General features: G+C 39.7%; 1 protein-coding gene across 2 annotated transcripts in view; it reads right to left on the reverse strand.

The window, feature by feature from the left end:
- Nucleotides 1–6,797: 6,797 nt before the first annotated feature.
- Nucleotides 6,798–21,001, reverse strand: part of Klf8 (Kruppel like factor 8) — a 155,478-nt gene continuing 141,274 nt past the window's right edge. For both annotated transcript variants that reach the window (XM_026784934.1, XM_026784933.1), the window contains exons 3-6: nucleotides 16,821–17,382; nucleotides 14,919–15,030; nucleotides 13,519–13,658; nucleotides 6,798–7,356 (exon numbers count right to left, since the gene is read on the reverse strand). In XM_026784934.1, the coding sequence (XP_026640735.1) occupies nucleotides 7,175–7,356; nucleotides 13,519–13,658; nucleotides 14,919–15,030; nucleotides 16,821–17,382 (996 nt within the window). In that variant the 3' untranslated portion in view covers nucleotides 6,798–7,174. The remainder of the gene's footprint in view (nucleotides 7,357–13,518; nucleotides 13,659–14,918; nucleotides 15,031–16,820; nucleotides 17,383–21,001) is intronic.

Raw genomic sequence — 21,001 nt, forward strand, 5'->3', positions numbered from 1 at the left:
CAGTGTTCTGAAGGTGGGGAAAGTACATGCTTGTATTGGTGGGAGCTGCTGGAGGTTCAGAAATGGGCTGCGTGACTACTAGCGACAGAAAGAGACTATATACGCAGGATGGACTGGCATATAGGAAAATTACCTGATAATCTTTTGTTATGCGTGTTAAGCCCCCCAGGCACAATATAATTGTACACTCTGCTCACCACAGGTACTTGTGATGAGAAGGGGGAGGGACTCAAAGCTCACAAGTCCTGCTTCCTTAATGACCACCCAACTTTCTTTCTTTCCTTCTTCCTTCCTTCTTTCCTTTCTTTCTTTTTTGTTTTCAAGACAGGGTTTCTCTATGTAGCCCTGGCTGTCCTAGAACTAACTCACTTTGTAGACTAGACTGGCCTTGAACTCACAGAGATCCGCCTGCCTCTGCCTCCAGAGTGCTGAAATTAAAGGTGGGCACCACCACTACCCAGCTTGTAAAGCTCTTTTTATTTTAATCAAACAACCCTCACTCTTTTATTTTATTTTTTAATATTTTATTTATTTATTTATTATGTATACAATATTCTGTCTATGTGTATGCCAGCAGGCCAGAAGAGGGCACCAGACCCCATTACAGATGGTTGTGAGCCACCATGTGATTGCTGGGAATTGAACTCAGGACCTTTGGAAGAGCAGGCAATGCTCTTAACCGTTCTCCAGCCCCAAGCTCTTTTTAACAACACTTTCAAAATATTTTTTGCTTCTCACAAAATAAATAAACACTGAGGGGAAATCTGTAAACTTGTTGTTTGTTCTTTTTAGGATCCATCATCCCAACAGCCTTGAGAAGAGCCAGTTTTAATTTGTCCCTCCAACTTCTGGCCTCCATCTCCTTCACAGAAGGCGATCTCCCCTCCCCCCTTCTACTTTTCTTCTAATGCTTCTTTGCAATACAAAAGTTTCAGATGAGACTTCTTCCTACGAGCCTGCTCAGGACTAGCAATGTTCAGATGTCTTTGGACTTTAAAACTGTCCTAATAGCCTCCTTTACCTATTTACTTCCCCCCAAAAGGCCTGGACAGGACAACCTAGCATTTGATTCCATACCCTCAGAACTCTTGGGGGATTCTATATAGGAAATACAAAATCAGCACACAGTCTTCATCAAGTCTTATTCATGGGTATGTCTGAATATAACACAGCAAGAATTAGGAGGGCTTCATGTACTTAGAGAAAACCATTGTTTGAGACCATCTGACTTCCTTTGTTGCTGCACAATACTATATAGTACCCTCTGTCACACTTTTTTAGGCAGAGTTTCAAAAAAGAAAGTAAGCTACTTGTTCCACATTGAAGAAATACAATGAGAAGATAAACTGAACACCAAACCCATGGTTTCTGGTTTAAAATATTTTTATTATTAAAAAAGTACAGTAATCAGACAGAACAAGGTTGCTTAGTATTCAAGCACACACCCTGCCTGGAAGCTGCAGTAGGAGGTGCCCACTGAGCTACAACAGAGTAACCTCTGGGTGGCCATGCTTACTGAGACAATTCTCGAGAATCTTCAGGTACACAACAGACTTGGATATGAGAGAGTGCTCAACATCATACCTCTGAACAGGAACAAGTATAAAATAGAGTGAAAATAGGTGCTGCTCTAAAGCACTAAGATAGGGAGGCACAAACAGAAGAGTTATAGAGACTAATACATAATATACTGTTTTATAATTTCTTTAAATAATGACAAAACTCCAATAAATCCCTTCACTGCAGGCTCCTTTCCCCACCACAAAAGTCAGTTTCTGGTACTGCTCTCCTGCTGTGACCTCCTGTCAAAACCAGGGTTGAACATCACTAGGGACTGTCTTCCCTTTTGATTCAGGAACACAATGAAAACAGCACTGTATACAATGTAGTTATAAAAGTAACATCCAACACGGCTATTTGTACTGACCCTAGGAAACACCTACTGGAAGGGAAGGAGAATTTGTTAACAAAATAGTTATCTCTTCCCTTGTTCCCAACCCACCACCAGAAAAAAAGAAATGGAAAGTATTCCCCAGTGTTTGAAAACCACCTACATAATTACCATTCTCTTCCGTCCACTCCCAACCCAACCGTCCCACCCCACGCCCCTCCTAGCTTTACTGTTCAATGTACAGTACACGCAGAAAGAGAAAGCTGAACTGATGAAACGGAACTGACCAAAAACTGAAAAGCTTTGAGAAATTGTCTTTGTGCTTCTGACAAAGTTATATGTAATGTAGTCCAACCAGAGTAAGAAAGGGAGAAAAATATCATTTCAACACTATGCATTTTGCCTCTTATTATTTTAGGTCCTAATATGCTTCAAGTCTGGAAACAGTTGACAATCCCATAGTTACAGGATGTAAGGAAAGTGAGGGTAACAGGACAAACAATATTACTTCCAGTGGCCACTTTTTACTGATCTTTCTTATTGATTTAAATTTCTCTGTTTACTGATGAGGGCTATTCTCCTTTCCATAGGGTAAATATAGGGTACTCTAATTAGCATCATAGTAATGATTATAATACTTTCTTGCTCATTTAGAGATCACGCATCATATTTTTAAACATCTATTAATAAGAAGCCTCACAACACTCCTGTGAGGTAGATATGTGGATCCCCATTTTTAGATGGGTTAATAGAGGCACAGAGAGGTGATGTGACTTGCCTAAAAACTTGGGAAAATACAGAAGAGAGGCAAATCAGGGGACCACCCAGTTGTCAGAGATCCATTTTAGTAAGAAAAAGACAGTGCTAAATGTTTCTTTAAACTGGGCCCATGCAGTTGCCTTCCCACTCACACACAACGGAAGATCAACAAGCTTCCTTGACTTACTCCAGGTTAGGTCAATCACCAATGGTTTCTGCTTCATGTATGAGAAAGCATTTAGGGGCTAGAATAGAATTGAGAATACAGATAACTTTAATTCAAGAATCTTGTAGACCATTCTGGTTCAAGGAGTTGTGAAGTTCTAAAAATGTTACTACCATAAGCACCGGGTTCTAGTTGGTTGATTTTTCTCATGGGTATAAGGAATAACACTTAAGTCTCTGTTCATATATAAACTAGACTTCAACAATTAATAAATTACAGAAGGTGGATCTATGGTTCTCACTGTTAGCATGGAAGGCTATGGAGATAACTAAGGATTGTAGACAATGGTATGAATTCATATACAGATAATAAAGAAGATCACATATGGAAATGTTTATAGACACGTGCATATATATAGCATAATATATATGCATATATTTCTATTGGCTGAAAAGCCTTGAAGAAATAATATCCCCAACATAGCAAACACATATAGTGCACAGACCTTGGTTTCTGATACAATTCTTCAGTAAAAGGAATTAGAACTCATTGAAGAAATGCCTGATTATGAAAGTGCCCTCTACAAAACAAAAGCAAGATGAACCTGGAACATCTTACGACACTAAACCTCAAGCACATGCTGAAAAACAAATGATGGGGGAGGTAAAAAAAGACTTAGGAATTAATTGAGCTCCTAACAGTCAAAGCTACAATTTGGGCAACAAAATACAAGTAGCATTGGATTATAAAATAAACTATAAAATAAATATCAATGAGTCCATGTTGGCATAAATAATTATGAAAATAAATAAATGGGAAGGAGGTAAAGCTCCCATGCAGAAGAATTCCAAAGAATTTATGCATTGCTCTCAAGAACATGGTTCATAACTCATCATTTCCACATGTGAGGGCTGCACATAGTAACTTCCTTCCAAACAGTATAGCATAATAGGAAAAGGGGTCTATGTGAGAAATTTCACATATACTATCCCAGCCATGTGACTGAAGATAACATGAAGAATGATAAGCTACAGAAATATGATGTTATGAAAATAGTAACTCACTTGTGTGCTTGTTCAGGCCCAAATCCACTAACCTAGTCTTTTCATGAGAAAAATAGCAAATAAATTCCAACTGAAGAACATGCTCCCAAGGTCCTTGTGAGCAAGGAGACACTGTCACAACTAAAGGAGCTGTGACGATTAATACAATGCAGTATTCTGAAGGAGATACTAAAACAGGAAAAGGACAGCAGATGAAAACTTAGGGCGTCTGAACACAGCACTGACTGCAGTTAACATTAACGTATCAGTATTGTTCCACTAACTGTAACAAGTGTACCATACTAATGTACAATGTGCAGTGAACAGGAACTCTGCTCTACCTTCACATTTTTTTTTATGAAAACCTAAGAGTTCCAACATGGAAAATTTATGTAAAAAGAAATTCTTTTTATAAACATTTGTGTTCTGCACATAAGGAACCCCACTAATTCATCAAACCAATTTATATTTTCTATATTTTACAATGGCAATTATCAATAGTTATATTCAGCTGCCAAAATGTCTACAGGAGGAATTCCACTGTAATAAATTCCTGAATATTATCATCCCATTGAGATTTCCATATCTCAATGTAGGCAAATGTCATACTAATAGTGTTTTGCTGTTGTAAGCCCATTAAACTTAGTTGAAGCTCAGATGTTAACCAAGAGAGATGCATTTCATTTTCTTTCTGCTCCACCATCTAGCAAACGTGCATGTGCTTTTGGTGCAGTAACTCTACACTGTACTGTGTTTGAATCTCTTTACTCTGTGAAAATTTCTTAATTATGACACATTTTTAAAGAATATGTTTGTAACTAGAAAGATTTTACCATTTTTGGAAAAAGGGCAACAAGAACAGGGTTCAAATTGTTTCATGACTAAAGACAACGAACTAAGCGTTTGCACAGTCTATTATCACTCTGCAGAAATATATTTGAATAAAGGCTCAGAGATGCTAGGAACATCAACACTTAGGATCCTAATTTGATCACCCTTATGAGTACTATAATTTGATAGTGCTCATTTGTAAATATATGTCTCAATGTCAATATTGTAACTATATTTCTCAATATCCTGAAGTCTAAGGGGCACATGCCAATTCTGAACTCTGGAAAACAAATCTTAGGATCTAAAGTGGGAAAAAGGTAGGTAACTCCTCGGACTCTGTTCTATAATATTGTACCAACTACTCAATTATAAGCTTAAGCCCATGCATGGTAGTAATATACATTTATCAATCTGTCATACAATGTGGTCCCCATTAATAGACTGACCCTAGATATTTATTAGTGCTTTAGTAATTAGTATACATACAGCTTGGAACTTGCATACCCCAAGTCAGGAAAAATCCTATATGAAGATAATGATAATAGGAAAACCTACATGTCATCTTGAAAAACACAAGTAGGTCTTAACTTATGGAGAATTTATGGCCTGGAAACAACAAGGTAAATAAAAAACAAAACAAAACAAAACTATCAAAATATGAGACGAGAACCACTTGTGCATGGCGTTAACGGCAATGGCCATAAGCACATTCTACCTACTTTGTCCTCAACTATAGATAAATTTTGAGGATAACATATAAAATTGGACAAATATTGCAACCAATCACATAATGTTTTTCTTTAATTTGGTTTACTAGTGTGATCCCTGGGAGGAGTGTACAGGTCTGTAAGGCCTCAAGGAATTATCTGGAGAAAGAATTGAACCCGTATTTGCCTCATCTGGATAGAAGTAGACAGGACCCCTTCTAGATGGTAGAGTTCTAGGATTTAGATAGAAAGGACAGCCACAGGAGGTAGTAACCTAAAGTGTTCACGCTAGAACTTTCGAATATCTGCCAAGAAAAAAGGTTTAGTACGAAGACAACCTTTAGGCAAGAGGCTGCGTCCAATTCTACTGACACAGAGCCCCTCCCCTGTTTCCCAGGAGACGGGATATGCCCACATGGAGGTAGATCTGAGGTCCAGGGCCAGGAACAGAGGGTTTTCTGCCCCAGAGAATATTAGGAACAGTCTGATTGGGCAATCAAATGTATATTATGCATCCTGCTGTTACGCCTAAAATAAAATGGCTTGGGGATTGATAGCAGTTCATATGTCAGTGTCAGAAAAACAATCTTTTCTATCACACTAAAAACAGAAGAAGGAGAGCCAAAAAAAAAAAAATGGCACGAAGTAAACAAAATTCCTTTAGTGCAACCCCTCACCTCTGTATAACATGCTCAGTGTGCAATTTCTCTCAGGTAATCAGAAGAATGGTTGCTTCATGTAAACAAAAGAATCAACAGTACAATGTAACCCATCGAGAGAGCCTTTGCAACAGGCTGCCCTTTGAGTGAGGTTTGGGATTAACAGCAGTGCTAACACCTTATCCAAATAATTGCTCACAGGGTCCTCCCAGGTTTGCTTTTTCCTGTCACAGCCCAACACCCTTTCCTAGGATACTTCTTCCTATTGATCTGTCTTTCTGTGCTTTGAATATTTGTCCAAACTTAATCTAAAAAGAATGTAATTGTGCCATAAAACCTTTTATAATAATTATAAAGGAGCATGAGGAGGAAGAGGAGGTCGAAAAAAAATCCCTTCATTTCTTTGATGGACTTCAAAAAGGAGGGCTGGTATTGTCTGTAAACCAAACTGGTAAGAACAAGTAAAACTGGATCTACAAAACCTTTGGGGTTAGAATGAGACTCTGTATTTCAGACTCAATTCTCTGTAAATCTGACCAATCAACACCGTTATGCCCCTTGTACCTATGACTTTGAAAAAAAAACCCTCATTTTAGGACATCACCAAGTGACTTTAAGTACTGGTTACAATATATATCTATATCTATATCTCTATAGATATAGAGATATAGATATATCTACATAGATATATAGATATATATCCATATCTATCTATCTATATATATATGGATAAAAGTTTTATAAAACAAGAGAAAAGAGGGGAGCAGCGGATATTTGTTCACAGCCTTGAGTTTGATTCCTGTTTTGTTTGTTATTGTAGGAAAAATGTCTATAACATAGCATAAGGGATCAGGGAGGGCAACCATGGGCGCCGCACTAGAATTCAACCCAGGAAGAGGTTGACAAAACTGAAGTTTGGACAGTGGAGAGGTGAAAGTGGAATATGAAGAGCCACATGGAGACCAGCTAACTGTTTCTCCAGTCTCATCAACCTGGCTCAGTAGGCTGTTCTAACCCCAATCACAGGGGCAAGTTATAGCCAAAAGAGGCAAACACAGTCTCGACCTCAGCACACACTCAGGAGACCAGTGCAGCACGTCTGTTGTGGCCTGGGATATTCACATGGTGTCATGGCGCCGGCGGTGTAGGGACAAGTGGTCAGATCGAGAAAAACTGCGGTTGCAGTCTGTGCACCTGAACGGCTTGATGCCCGTGTGCTTACGGAAATGGCGAGTGAGCTCATCCGAGCGAGCAAACTTCCAGGAGCAGCCATCCCAGGTGCATTTGTAAGGCTTCTCTCCTGCAGGGGGAATATGGCAAAATTAAGGTAATCAGCAAATGACTTGCTACCACAAACACAGCAGAATGCATGAGTTATATTTATATCAAAGCTCGGGTCCAAAAGTAAGACAATCACAGTAAAGGGGTACTCTCATTCACCTTTTTAATTAGTTAGCTTAACAAATAAACATATTGCTTGTCTTCTACAAGTTTCAAAATACGCAGACACTGTGGACTGGTTAAATCTAGCTGATTAGCATATGCATTATTTCACACACTGCCTTTTGTAGTGAGGATACTTAAAAATCTACTCAACTACACAGTGCTCTTTGCAGAAGGTCTAAACTTAGGTTGAGACAGTAAAGTGGAGAGAAACAGTCTTTGAATCCTGCTTCTACCACACTAACCTATAGTACACAGTCACTTTGCCCTGGCCAAGTGCATTTTCTCAAATCTAAACAGAAGCAGAAATATCTCACAAGGTTGTTCAAAACATTTTAAAAGGTAGGCAGTGGAGGCTAGACATAGGAAAGCCTGCCGGCACTCCTAGCATTCAAGAGGGAGAGGTAGGAGGAACAAGATTACAAGTTTGAGGCCAGGCTAGTCTACATAGTGAGTTCCAGGCTATGCAAGGATATATAGTGAGGTACTTTCTCAAAAAGAAGAAAAAAGAAAAAAATTAGATTGCTAGTACAAACTGTATTCCCCTAGCTGTGACCAAATGCCTGGCAAGAAGCAAGCTAGGGAAGAAAGGATTTATTCTGGGTCATGGTTTGCAGGCATGCAGTTCATTAAGGCAAAGTAGACATGGTGGCAGGAGGCTCCATCATGTCAGGTGCTCGGTTCAGTGTGTACTCACATCTCTGCAGATCAGGAAGCAGAAAGAGGAAAGTCGGGCTGAGCTGTAAGCCTACCTCCCAGAGATTCACTTTCTACAGCCAAGCCCCAACTGCCAAAATTCCACAACCTCCCCCAAATAGCACACACAAGCAGCTGGGGGCCAAGTTTTCAAACACAGGAGCCTGTAGGCGGAATTTGACATGCAAACTGTAACACAAATCCAGGTGGCTGCCACTTTCTACTCGACTACTTGAGTCTAGCCATAGTCTTTCATCAGATACTTCCTAATGGCTGATCTGAAATAAATCCATCGACAACAAGAGCACGTGATTCAATGGAAAGAGCACTCAGATGAAGCTTGCTTGCTCCTCTGTCCGATCATAAACTCCTCCATGGAGAGGAATGGGGAGAGCTATCAAGCTCCATGCTCTGAATCTTACGGTTAAAACTGGATTCTATATGGGACATGTATGACCAGGAGAGGAAAAAAAATGGAAAAATGTAGTACAGGAAGAACTACCAAAGCACAATCCCATTATATGCATGGGTCATATACCACACACTTACACACTCAGGATAAAGGAAACATCGACACATTGAAACAGAAATTATAGGAAAAGTATCAACAATGGGAAAAGTGAAGATGAAGGATGGCAGGAGACTTTTTTTTTTACAACTTTTTGTACTGTTTGAATACTTTAAAATCAGGATGTAGACATATATAACATATATGATAGACATCATATATATTATAACAAAAAAAATAAACCAGGACTGGTAGTGAACACCTGCAATCCTAGTATTAAAGAAAGTGAGGTAGGAGGTCCAAGAATTTGAGGCTAGTCTGTGTTCCTAAGTGAGAAGGTATTGCAGAAGTTAATTAGTTGGGGCTCGAGAGATGGCTCAGTGGTTCTGAGCACTGGCTGCTCTTACAAAGGATCTAGGCTCAATTCTCTGCACCCATATGGTAACTCACTACCATCAGTAACTCCAGTTCCAGGGGATCTGATGCCTCTATGCCTCTTTCTAGCCTCTGTGGCACCAGGCACACACGTGGTACACAGGCATACAGGGGAAACACCCATACACATACAATAAACATAAATCTAATTTTTTTTCCAAAATACGGTTTCTCTGTGTAGCCCTGGCTGTCCTGGAATTCATACTGTAGAACAGGCTGGTCTCAAACTCAGAGAGATTCTCCTGCCTCTGTCCCCTGAGTGCTGGGATTAAAGGTGTACATCACTACCACCCAGCCAAAACTTTGTTTTAATTAAAGGAAGTATGCTATGTGAACAAATACACATTAACTGTGGATAAAAGCAGATCACAAATCATAGTAATATTTGTTTTTTTTCCTTTATATGCTTCTCTGTTTCTCATCTACTAGAATGAGTATTATTTTATAATAAAAGACAATAAATAATGCAGACACAGAATGTATTAGGATTCTAACAGTCTTTGCTCTTCTATCCCTCTTTTCCCCATTACAAAATTTCTGAGGCATTTGCTTTGTGCTGTTTTAAAGTCTGATGGCAATCAGATTTGCATCTTCTCTTTTAACTTACTGCTTGCCGCCTACTAACCCTCTCGAGTGTTCACTAATTACTTAGTAGATAATGGGCGACAGAATTAAATCTGGTCTATCTCACAGGTTTGGAGCATTACTAGGAAACTATTTGGTTGATTAAAGACGTTAGTTACTGATCATTTCAGTATTCAGAAATTGCTGCATTAGCCTTTAAGAAGATTGGTACACAGCTGAAAGCATTAAAGACTAAAGACAATCTGGGTGTAGTGGCACACACCTTTTATCTCAGAACCACAAGACTGCACAGGGAGACCTCTGAGTTCAAAGCCAGCCTGGTCTATACAGTGAGTTCTAGGCTAGGCAGTGCTACCCTGTCTATCTCTTTCACCGAACAAAAGAAGAGACTGGTAGGTTATGCAAGATTATTAACATCTAGAAAGAACAACAGGATCTCAGAGAATGTAGGAAGTGCAAATGAGGTTTTTTTTTTTACTTTTATTCAACATAGTAGTAGCCCATCTCCACACTCCACAACAGTTTTGCTATGTATAGAATTTATTGTAACTGCTCAAGGATTTCTCCTAGGAGATCCTATTTTCACTACACCCAGATGAATAATAACCAACGTGTTGAGGTAGTGCCACCGTGTGGCAATCTGAGCTCACTGCTAGAACACTCAGATTCAAAATAGTTCAGGACGAGGTCCCTTTTTCTATTTCAAGATCTTTGCCTTTTATTATGGTTAATGAAGCTTTTGTTCAAGTTAAGGTCAGTGTCATCTAGACACCAAAACTTGATGAGGACACATAAAAAAAAGAAAGCAAACAAGGTACAGGACAACAGTCTTGATGAACACAGACACAAAAATCATCAATAAATTATTTTCAACTCAATTAAACAGCATATCAAAAATAAGCCATAGTTAACTTGATTAAATTCTGGTGTGCCAGGATGGATCAACATACACAAATCGATAAATGTAACATAGTACATAGATAAGATCAAAGATAAATATGCCATGATAATCTCCAAAAATGCAGGACGGGACTCTGATACAGTTCAACATATAGTCATAATATAAGCCTTGAGGAAATTAAGAATAGGAGGATCACACCCCAACATGATAAAGACTATCAGCAAGTCGAGAGCCAGAATAATATAGAGTAAGGACAAACCGGAAGCATTTCTTGTACAATAAAAAAACAAGGCAAAGATGTCTATAATCCATACTCCCTTTAAATACAGTGCTTGAAATTTTATGCACAGCAATAAAACAGAAAGAGAGAGAGAGAGAGAGAGAGAGAGAGAGAGAGAGAGAGAGAGAGAGAGAGAGAGAACTGAGATGGTCTTCTTCACTTGGTAAAGGTGCTTGCTTGCTGCCAAGCCTGACAACCTGAGTTTTATTTTTCTAGTAATAAAAATATAGGTGATACTCAAAAGGAAGCAAAAATAAAAGCAGAACCCGATACTGAGTAGATACCGTTATGACTGTTCTGTGTCCCTTTATTGTCACTTCATTAGCTCTATGCTGTAAACAGTGAACCTGAATGGCTTCCTAAACCCTTTTCCAGCACCGCCATGACTCTGGTTCTTACAAGCTATATAATAAAATGATGTTGAAAATGTATGTGCACTGCAGTCTTTTAATTTTATTTTCTTTACCTTTCTTCCTTCCTTCCTTCCTTTCTTTTTGTTTTTTAAGACAGGATTTCTCTGTGTAATAGTTCTGCTGTCTTGGAACTCACTCTGTAGACAAGGCTGGCCTCGAACTCTCTGCCTCCTGAGTGCTGGGATTAAAGGTGTGTGCTATCACTTCCTGGCTCACTTGAAATTGATATGGATGTACAAAAGACCTGAATAGCCAAAGCAATCTTAAACAAAATGTTTATGATATTAATGCTGAAGGTATTACAAAATACACTACAGAGCAATAGTAACAACAACAACAAAAAAAAACAGTGCTGGTAAAAAAAAATCAGACACATAAACCAATGGAATAGAATAAAGAACCTAGAAATAAACCCACATGTCTACAGCCATTAAATTCTTGACAAAAGAAAAAAAATTATGTTTTGGTACAAAATAACCCCAAGAGGTTATGTGGGGCTATGTGTTGATGACTTGTCCCTAGTTGGTAATGCTAGAAGTGACTGGATTATGAGGGTTATAATCCAATGCTTAATCCATTGACGCTCTTAAAACTTTACATTATTCATAAGTGATGGAAAACACAAGACAGCGCCTGCATAGAGGATGGGAGCGTGAAGATATATATACTCAGAAAGCATATCTTGTTCATGGCCCTTCTTTGTTCATCTGTGTCTCTTGTACACCATCATGTGGTGAGCCACTCTCTTCCCTGACATGTTTTCTCCACAATGTTCTGCTTCACCAGAAGCAACAGAGGCAGGTGGCCACACACTAAAACTAGAAACAAAAATATAATTTTCTCTTTAAAGTTGATTTGCTCAGCCAGGTGGTGGTGGTGCACACCTCTAATTCCAGCACTTGGGAGGCAGAAACACTTGGATCTCTGTGAGTTTGAAGCCAGTCTGGACTACAGAATGAGTTCTAGGACAGGCTCCATAGCTACTGGGAAACCCTGTCTTGAAAAACCAAAAGAAAAAAAAGTTGACTTGCTTAAATATTTAGTTACAATGATGAGAAGCATCTAATGCACACATATTGGGGAAGATCATCTGTGACAATAACTGGTGCTAAGAAAACTAGATACCCATATGGGAAGCATTGAAAATATATCCCCATTTCTCACTAAACAAAACTAAACTCACAATGGCATGGAAACTAATGTCAGAACCATAATTTTGAAACTTAGAGGAAATATGTAAAATACTTCAATGACTCTAAGAGCTCAGGAAATAAACTCAAGATGGGGTGAAAAATTAAAATGCATCTGCAGAATAAAGAAATAATCAGCAAAAGACACAACCAATAACGTGAGAGAAAAATCTCTGCTAGCTACGCATAAGAGAGAAGATTAGTATCCAAAATATGCAAAGAACTCACTATAATAGCAAATGAGTAATTCACTCACTAAATGGGAAAATGATGTGGACACTCACTACTGAAAAGAAGAAGTACAAATGTTCCAGTAAATACATGAAAATATGCTTGGTTTTCAGCCATCGCAGACACATAAAAGGAACCAGTATGCTACCCTAGCCTAGTCAGAATAGCTAGCATAATAAATAAACAAATATAGCACACTATGGTAAGAAGAATATGGAAAAAAAGATTCCTGGTATACTGATGGTAGAAAAGTAAAATAGTACATAGAAAACAGTATGGAGAATCCTTAAGCAAAACTCAAAAATATGATGGGTTTGGTATTGGATACTTAGAATCCCAGCACTTGGGAGATGAAGGCAAAAGTATTAGAAATTCAAGGTCAGTCTCAGTTACATAGCAAGTTTGAGGCCAGGGGTGGCTACATGATATCCTATTTCAAAAAAAAAAAAGTGAACAACAAAAGAAAAGAAAACAAAACAAAAGCTCAAAGGGGCTGGTGATGTAGCTAAGTTAGTAGAGTGCTTATACCATGCATGATGCCTTGGACCTATTGACTACATGGCACTGCAAAACTAGGCACAGCAGCACATTCATTTGGACGATACCAGGCTTTCTGTTTTGCTAGACTGTTCTTGGTGTTAGGATAAGAACAATAGGATGAAAACCCATAAGTGATCTTCTCTTCCTTGTAGTTTTTCTCTCTCCCTCTAGCCTCCTCTATGTATGCAGGTGTGTGCTGGAGCTGGAACAGTGGGGGGGGGGGCGGGGTGAGGGACACACCTGTATGGATTCTGCGGTGAGCTTTCAGGTGAGAGCTTTTGGTGTACACTTTGCTGCATCCGGCAAAGTCACACTGGTGAATTCGTCTTCTCTTTAAGTCGAGAGAGTCTTCTCCCTGCATTTGGGCCATCGTTGCTGGTCTAAATAAAGGAAGAAAGATTAGACTAATTACAGTGGTGGGATTTCAGACCATTTTATCATTTATGCAAATTTAATGCTAGCTCCCTAAGAAAAGAAATAGCTGGAAGAATGTAAGCAATTCTTTCAACTAGGCCAGTCTCCTTAGGAAATGCAACTCACTGAGAAAGCACTGGAGGTGGTAATTTTTCTTTGAGTAGCTACGATGTAAAACAGTGTGAACATTTCACTTCAACATGTGCCATTATCATGCTTAACAAAATGTATTTTTCATATAACATGTTTGCTCATGAAAGAGATAGCTTGATAGAGGAAGCCATTATGGGGTTAGGGAGAAACTGGTGCTAGGGAAATTCCCAGAAATCCTCAAGGATGACCCCAGCTAAAACTCCTAGCAATAGTGGACAGGATGCCTGAGCTGGCCTTTCCCTGTAATCAGATTGATGACAACCTTAATTGTCATCATAGAGCCTTCATCCAGTAACTGATGGAAGCAGATGCAGAGATCCACAGCCAAGCACCAAGCCAAGTTCCTGGAGTCCAGTGGAAGAGGGGGAGGGGAGATTACATGAGCAAGGGAGGTCAAGATCATGAAGGGGAAATCTACAGAGACAGCTGACCTGAGCTTCTGAGGGCTCACACACCCTAGACCAACAGTGGGGGAGCCTGTATAGGACCAAACTAGACCCTCTACATGGGGGTGACAGTTATGTAGCTTGGTCTGTTTGAGGGGCCCATGGCAGTGGGACCAGGATCTATCTCTGGTGCATGAGTTGGCTTTCTGGAACCCATTCTCTATGGTGGAATGATGCCTTGCAGTGGGGAGCGGCTTGGTCCTGCCTCAACTTAATGTGCCAGGCTTGGCTAACTCCACATGGGAGGCCTTACCCTGTCTGAGGAGTGAATGGTGGGTGGGTTGTGGGAAAGGTGGGGGGGGAGGAGCAGGAAGAGAAGAAGGAGGGAGAACTGTGGTTGGTAAGTAAAATGAATAAAACATTTGAAACAAAAAATAAAAAAAATCATGGTTGCTTAATGCAAGCTAATTGCTTCAAATTCCTTTCAAGATTAGAAAGCCAGGCTAATAGAGAAAAACACTACAAAAGTACACACACTTATATAGTTCTTGGGGAAAGCAGTTAGCTTATACTTCGTTTTCCTCAATCTTTTACTGCTGTGTTCTGTTAATTCTAACTCTATACATGCATGCGTGTGTGTGCACGTGTGCACACACATACACACACGTGCACACTTTAAGTACTTACTCTTGCTGCAATCCCTGCAGACTATGTAAGGCTGAAGATCCGCTCTCAATCGCACTCTCATCACTATCACTTGGAAACTCCAGTGGAGACATGGAGGTGGGGTCAACTTTGACTAAAAAAAAAGAAAGGGAGGACTATAGACCAGGATGTGTGCACCGCTACAGTTATTTTCACCTCGACAATTATTTTCAGGATTCCCACATTAAGAAGTAGGAGATAGAAAAATCTTGGAAAAAAAGAGAGAGGAGGAAGGCAGTAACTACTAAACAATTTTTTAGCATAAGAAAGAACAGAGGTGTCTCTGAAGGAAGGGTAGCAATGACTGTCCTCCCATCACCAGAATGTGAATTTCTCCAGGACACGATCTAAGTATGATGTATCCATCCCTCTACCTCCAGCTCCCAGGAAAGGGTTTGTAGGAAAGATGGGTTCCATGTATTTTTGAGACACTGAAGTCTCTGAAGAGTTCCCTGACTGTCTTGAGAGAATTCCTAGGATTATCCCAACAATCACAACACTCAAAGCTGATTGTAATATTACACACATGGTGATGGCAAATATTTCAGACCATGTTAGAAGCAACAGATTTTCTTTTATCGTTTCTGATTATGAACAAAATCAACATAATTCTGGAAAAGGAACGAACTGTTGTTGAGGACAATAAAAGACGGGGTTTAATTTATACGTTCTAAATTTTGAGCTCACTTCAAAAGTTAAATAAGATAGGCCTGGTGGAACAGACCTGTAACCCCAGCTACTCAATAAGCTGATGTAGAAGAATCACAATTCAACAACTGCTAGGGTAATATATGTTAAACCAGTCTGAGTAAATTCGTGAAACTGTTATCTCAAAAAAAGGTTTGTTTTGTTTTTTTTTAATCAAAAAGAAGGCTGGGGGGTATAGTTCAGTGGAAGAGTACTAGCAGTACCACAAAGCATAAATAAATAGATAGATGATAGCATATGAAACTCTTCCAAGCAAATTTTCAATCTTATTTGTTCAACAAATGATCTGCAGTTCAGAACTAGGGAGCCCTGTGCTGGATGTCCCTGGAGAGGGGCAGAGTCACATCATAAAGTCTTCATGTAGGAAAAATGGCCTCATACTCTTGAAATCAAATAAAATCTTCAAAGCAATAAAATCTTAAAAGGAAGGTCACAGACGTCAAATAAAGGGCTGCCCAGGAAACGTGGCGGCTATATTGCCGAGACTTTTCTATAGAGGACAGGGACGGTGTGGTGAGACACCACCGAGCTCGGCTAAGTTACGGCCCTGGGAGGAATAGTGTGTTTTCTAACAAAGCGTTCCTAACGGCACAGATAGCAAATAGCGCAGTAACCTGGGAAGGCCCAGGATGAACAAGGTCTTACTGAGTGCATTGTTTTAATTCAGTTTGTAATTTAACTCAGAGTTCAAATTTTGCATTTTCTTTTAAAATAGCACTATTTTTAAATATAGTGATTTAAATTATTTATTATCAAATAAAACATAAAGATTCTAGGAAGACACGTGATATTTCACTCAAGAATATGCATCTTTGTTTGAGAAACATGTTCTATCTAACGGAGATCAATTATAAGTTCTTTTGTGACAAGGTCTCCTTGTCACAAGTTCCTTGCCACAGTGTGGCCTGGAGCTTGCAGTCCAAGGTTAGTCTGGGACTCTCCTACCCCAGCCTCTCAAGTGCTGACATTACAGATATGTGCCAAGACACATGGCTCATTATACATTCTTAAGCATTATATAGAAATTATTTTAGAAGCACTTTTTAAAAAATGATAATTTAAAAAAATCTCATTTGAAACAGTGTCCCTCCCAATTGGAAGAGGTGAAAAAGACAAAACAGGATGACTGAGAAAGCAAGTTCTCTGACTGTAAGAAGCTGTAAACCCTGCACTCACCTGACCCAGCATTTTTGCCGTCCCCTCCAATGAGTGGGACAGTAATAGCTGCAGGACTCCCGTCTGCAGGCAGACTGGTATAGACCATAGGCAAAGACTGCACCACCAGTGGGATTGTTTTTAGTCCACCCATCTTATTTGGCAAACTGACTGAGGGGATAGTGTGAATCACATGTAAAATCGGCTGGCCCGCTGTCCCCTGAGAGGACGCCAGGATAGAGCCTGGAGTGAGAACGGTAGGAATGGCCGGTGAAGGGCCTGTGTCAGATGAAGTGGGCATCGCCATGGCCTGGGCTGCAGACGGTGGCTTGGGAGGCCGTATTGGAGCTTGCAGCATGCTAGCAGGCTGGAGAGGAGCCTTCGGCTTGTGAAAGGAGAGGTCAACTGGTTCCACCTGGGGCAGGCTGAAATCACTAGCCAGGAGCTCTTCTGGAGGCTCGATCTTGATATCATTAAACAGGGCTGGGTGCTCCATTGGGCTGGCATCCAGGAGTGGGGAAGAAGTCATATTACTTCTGTGTGCTGTCACAGAGGGATCTCTGATCTGAACAGGGCCAGTGACCTAAAATAAATGAATATAAGGTGAGACAGCCACTGTTAGTATTCTACAGAGACACAGGAACAATGAAAGAAAGAAATCTCTACACTCATGGAAAAGATACATCATACTGAGAGAAATGAGACCGTAATACACTACAGAATAAAAAGGAAAGAAAATGGTACTATGCACCAGTGTTAAGTATTGACACTACTGGTATCGTACAATTGATAAAAATCCTTTAATTAAATTTTCATGGCCGAGCAGTGGTGGCAAACGCCTTTAATCCCAGCATTTGGGAGGCAGAGGCAGGCAGATCTCTGTGAGTTCAGGGCCAGCCTGGTCTACAATAACTAATTCCAGGACAGCTAGGGCTGTTACACAGAGAAACCCTGTCTCAAAAAAAAAAAACACAATCATAGAGCTAAAATGAAATTCAATTTTAACTCAAAAAATCCAATAAAAGGGTGTTCATTTAAAAAATAGCTCTTGAAAAAAAGAGCAGAAACCATTTCCACAATGGTCCTGCAAAGGCAATGTTCTAAGTCCAGTGATAGCAGTTATGAGTAAGACACAGCAATGCTATTCTTAACATACTTATGAATAAGGCACAGCTAAGTATATACTAACTAGAATGTTAGAATGAGTACCTTGCAAGTCATACTGAAATAAGTAACGTGACATATAAACAAAATGCTTCAAAGAAACGAGGAAGTAGATGTAGCACAGTGGTACATCATTTGCCTAGCAAAATCAAAGTCATAGGTTCCACTTCCAACAAGGAAACGATTTGCTTGGGGGTGGGGGGGAAATCTGTTCTATCTAGACAGGGAAGGCTTTAAGGAGAAGGTGACATTTTAGGTGAGTCAGAGAATTAATAGGCTTTCCCAAGGAGAGAAAAGAGGTAAGAGGAGCACTTCTATTAGCAATGGTGTGTTAGGAGATAATAGGCACAGGGAATATGATACAGGGTAATTAGTTGAATTTACATGCAATGTTAAATTTTGTAAGTTCTAAAATGTGGAATAATTAAAAATTAAATGCACATCTATCTATAATCCCATCAATTGGGAAGTTGAGGCAGGAAGAGTCTGTGAGAGGCCAGCCTGAGATACACAGTGACTTGGCCTACATGCATACACACATGCACACGCATACATGCACGCAGACACACAGAGATAGAGATAGAGAGAGACAGAAATGCAGAAACCCAGGCAAAGACATTTGCACCCCCACGGTCACTGCACCTGTTTTTACAATAGCTAGGACATGGATGAACTCTGTCTAGCAATTGATAAGAGGATAAAGAAAACATGATAAATACACTCAATAGAATAGTATTCATCCTCAAAAGGAATAAGATCCTGTTATCAGTTCAACATGGATGGAACTGGAGATCTTTATTTTAAGGAAAACAATGGAGGCACAGAAACACAAGTATCACATGATCCTATTCATGTGCGGAAGCTTTAAATAAACTCAATTTGCACAAATTGGGAACAGAAAAATTGACTACCAGAGCTTAGGGACAATGGAAGGAAGATGGGCAAAGAATGACCAATAGGAACCAAGCTATGGTTTAATAAGCAAAGAACCCTGGAATCCTACCCCACAGCCTCCTGTGTGGCTACATATGACACTGGGCTAGAGAGACGGCTCAGCGATTAAACATGCTTACTGCTCTTGCAGAGGATGGAGTTTCAGTTCCCAGCACCCACATGGTAGCTCACAGGCCACCTGTGATTTCGGTTTCAGGGGGACCCCACATCCTCTTCTGCCTCTAAAAACACTACACGCACATGTACTCATGCAGGATCACATTTGTAAAAATAAAAACTTAAAAACAGAAAAGAGTTTGACAATTTTTATTATAAAACAACAAATGTCTGAGGAAATGGCTGTGTTTAGCATAAGCTGCACATTATTCAATGTATACAGATATCCAAACATGACACGGCACTACATTAAAGTGTATGAACTTTGTTTTTAATTAATTAGTTAAAATACAATCAAAAATACTAATAAATGGTCACTGAACATGCAATATAAACAGAAAAGTCCCAATCTAATTAAAATATCTCTAAAAACTTGATCAAATCAGATGTCAAGGATGTTGGGTACTGTGTAAACAACAGCCAAGCAATATAAATCAAGACTATGGCCTTGGAGATGACAGTGCCACTTCAGCCAATAATCAGAGCACGGCTCTACTTTCTGAAAACACATTTGAGTTATGGAAGTTTTAAACTATTAGAGATGTTCAAAATGCTTACTGAGCTAGTCTACAGTTTGATTTGGAAAGAAGGGAAAAGGGGATTCGAGGAAAGGCTGGGTAGCAAAAGAGTACAGTTACATGAGCAAAGCTATTAAATTGAAATTTCTGCCAATGACTGGAGAGCAGTGAGAGAGGAATAATACTGCATTTAAAGAACGGAAACTTGGAGAAACTCGACTGCCAACTGGATACATGCGCTATGAATGAGCTTTGTTAATTATAATTATAAGGTATGATAATGGTACTACAGTAGTAACTATTTTTTAAAAATTGATGAGATAAAATAAGGAGCTGAATTCTGAAAGGGAGAAATATAGAGAGGTAGTGTCCTCTTGCTGTGACTTCACTTACGGACCACCCCCCAAAATTATTAAGGGAATGAGTGTGGGCACAGAAAAAGAATCTAAATTCAACCATCAGAACTTAACCAGACTTCCATCTGCGTTTTTCTTCTGTTTGCTGACTTGGTAGCCCCCAACTCAATTTGGGCCTTGTGCTAATCTTTTTTTTTTACATTATGCATCTTCATATCCTTTCTTCCATCACTTCATAAGCATCTCAAGCAACCTGTAACTCACGTATGGATTAACCCCCTTTGTGAAAGGGGCTCAGAAAAATCCCATTAGCAGGAGCAGGTGTGGCGTCAGGTGGAGACCAGAGTGATGACGTTATCAAGATCTGCTTCACTGGGGCTAAGGAGATGGATCAGTGGTTGAGAGCACTTGGTGCCCATGCAGAGGACCTGGGGGTCAGTTCCCAGCACCCACATGGTGGCTCACAACTGTCTGTATAACTACAGTTCCAAGGGATCCAGTGTCCCACATCTGGCACTGTGGGCACATGTATATACACAAACAGACATGCACACATATATACATAAAAACAAATTTTTGAAAAAGAATCATTTTAGTAAACATCTTTACTGATCTCTGGATCTCCCAAATCAATTTAAGCAACCATGTTTTTCTACATTCCTACTTGTCTCTGCCAAAGTAGCTTCATTCAGTGGTATCAAAAGTAGAATCAAAAGAATCTGTAAGGCTGGAGAGATGGCTCAGCAGTTAAGGCCACTGGCTGCTCTTCCAGAAGTCGAGAGTTCAAGTCCCAGCAACCACATGGTGGCTCACAACCATTTGTAATGAGATATGGTGCCCTCTTCTGGCCTGTAGGCATGCATGCAGACAGAACATTACAATACATACATAAATCTTTGCAAAAAGATTCTTTAAGCAAAGCAGGAAGGTCACATATTTCCACAATTTTTTAAATATTTATTTATTTATTATGTATACAATATTCTGTCTGTGTGTATGTCTGCAGGCCAGAAGAGGGCACCAGACCCCATTTCTAATGAGATATGGTGCCCTC

The sequence above is a fragment of the Microtus ochrogaster genome, chromosome X, assembly GCF_000317375.1.
Source record: "Microtus ochrogaster isolate Prairie Vole_2 chromosome X, MicOch1.0, whole genome shotgun sequence".
NCBI classification, from domain to species: Eukaryota; Metazoa; Chordata; class Mammalia; order Rodentia; family Cricetidae; genus Microtus; species Microtus ochrogaster.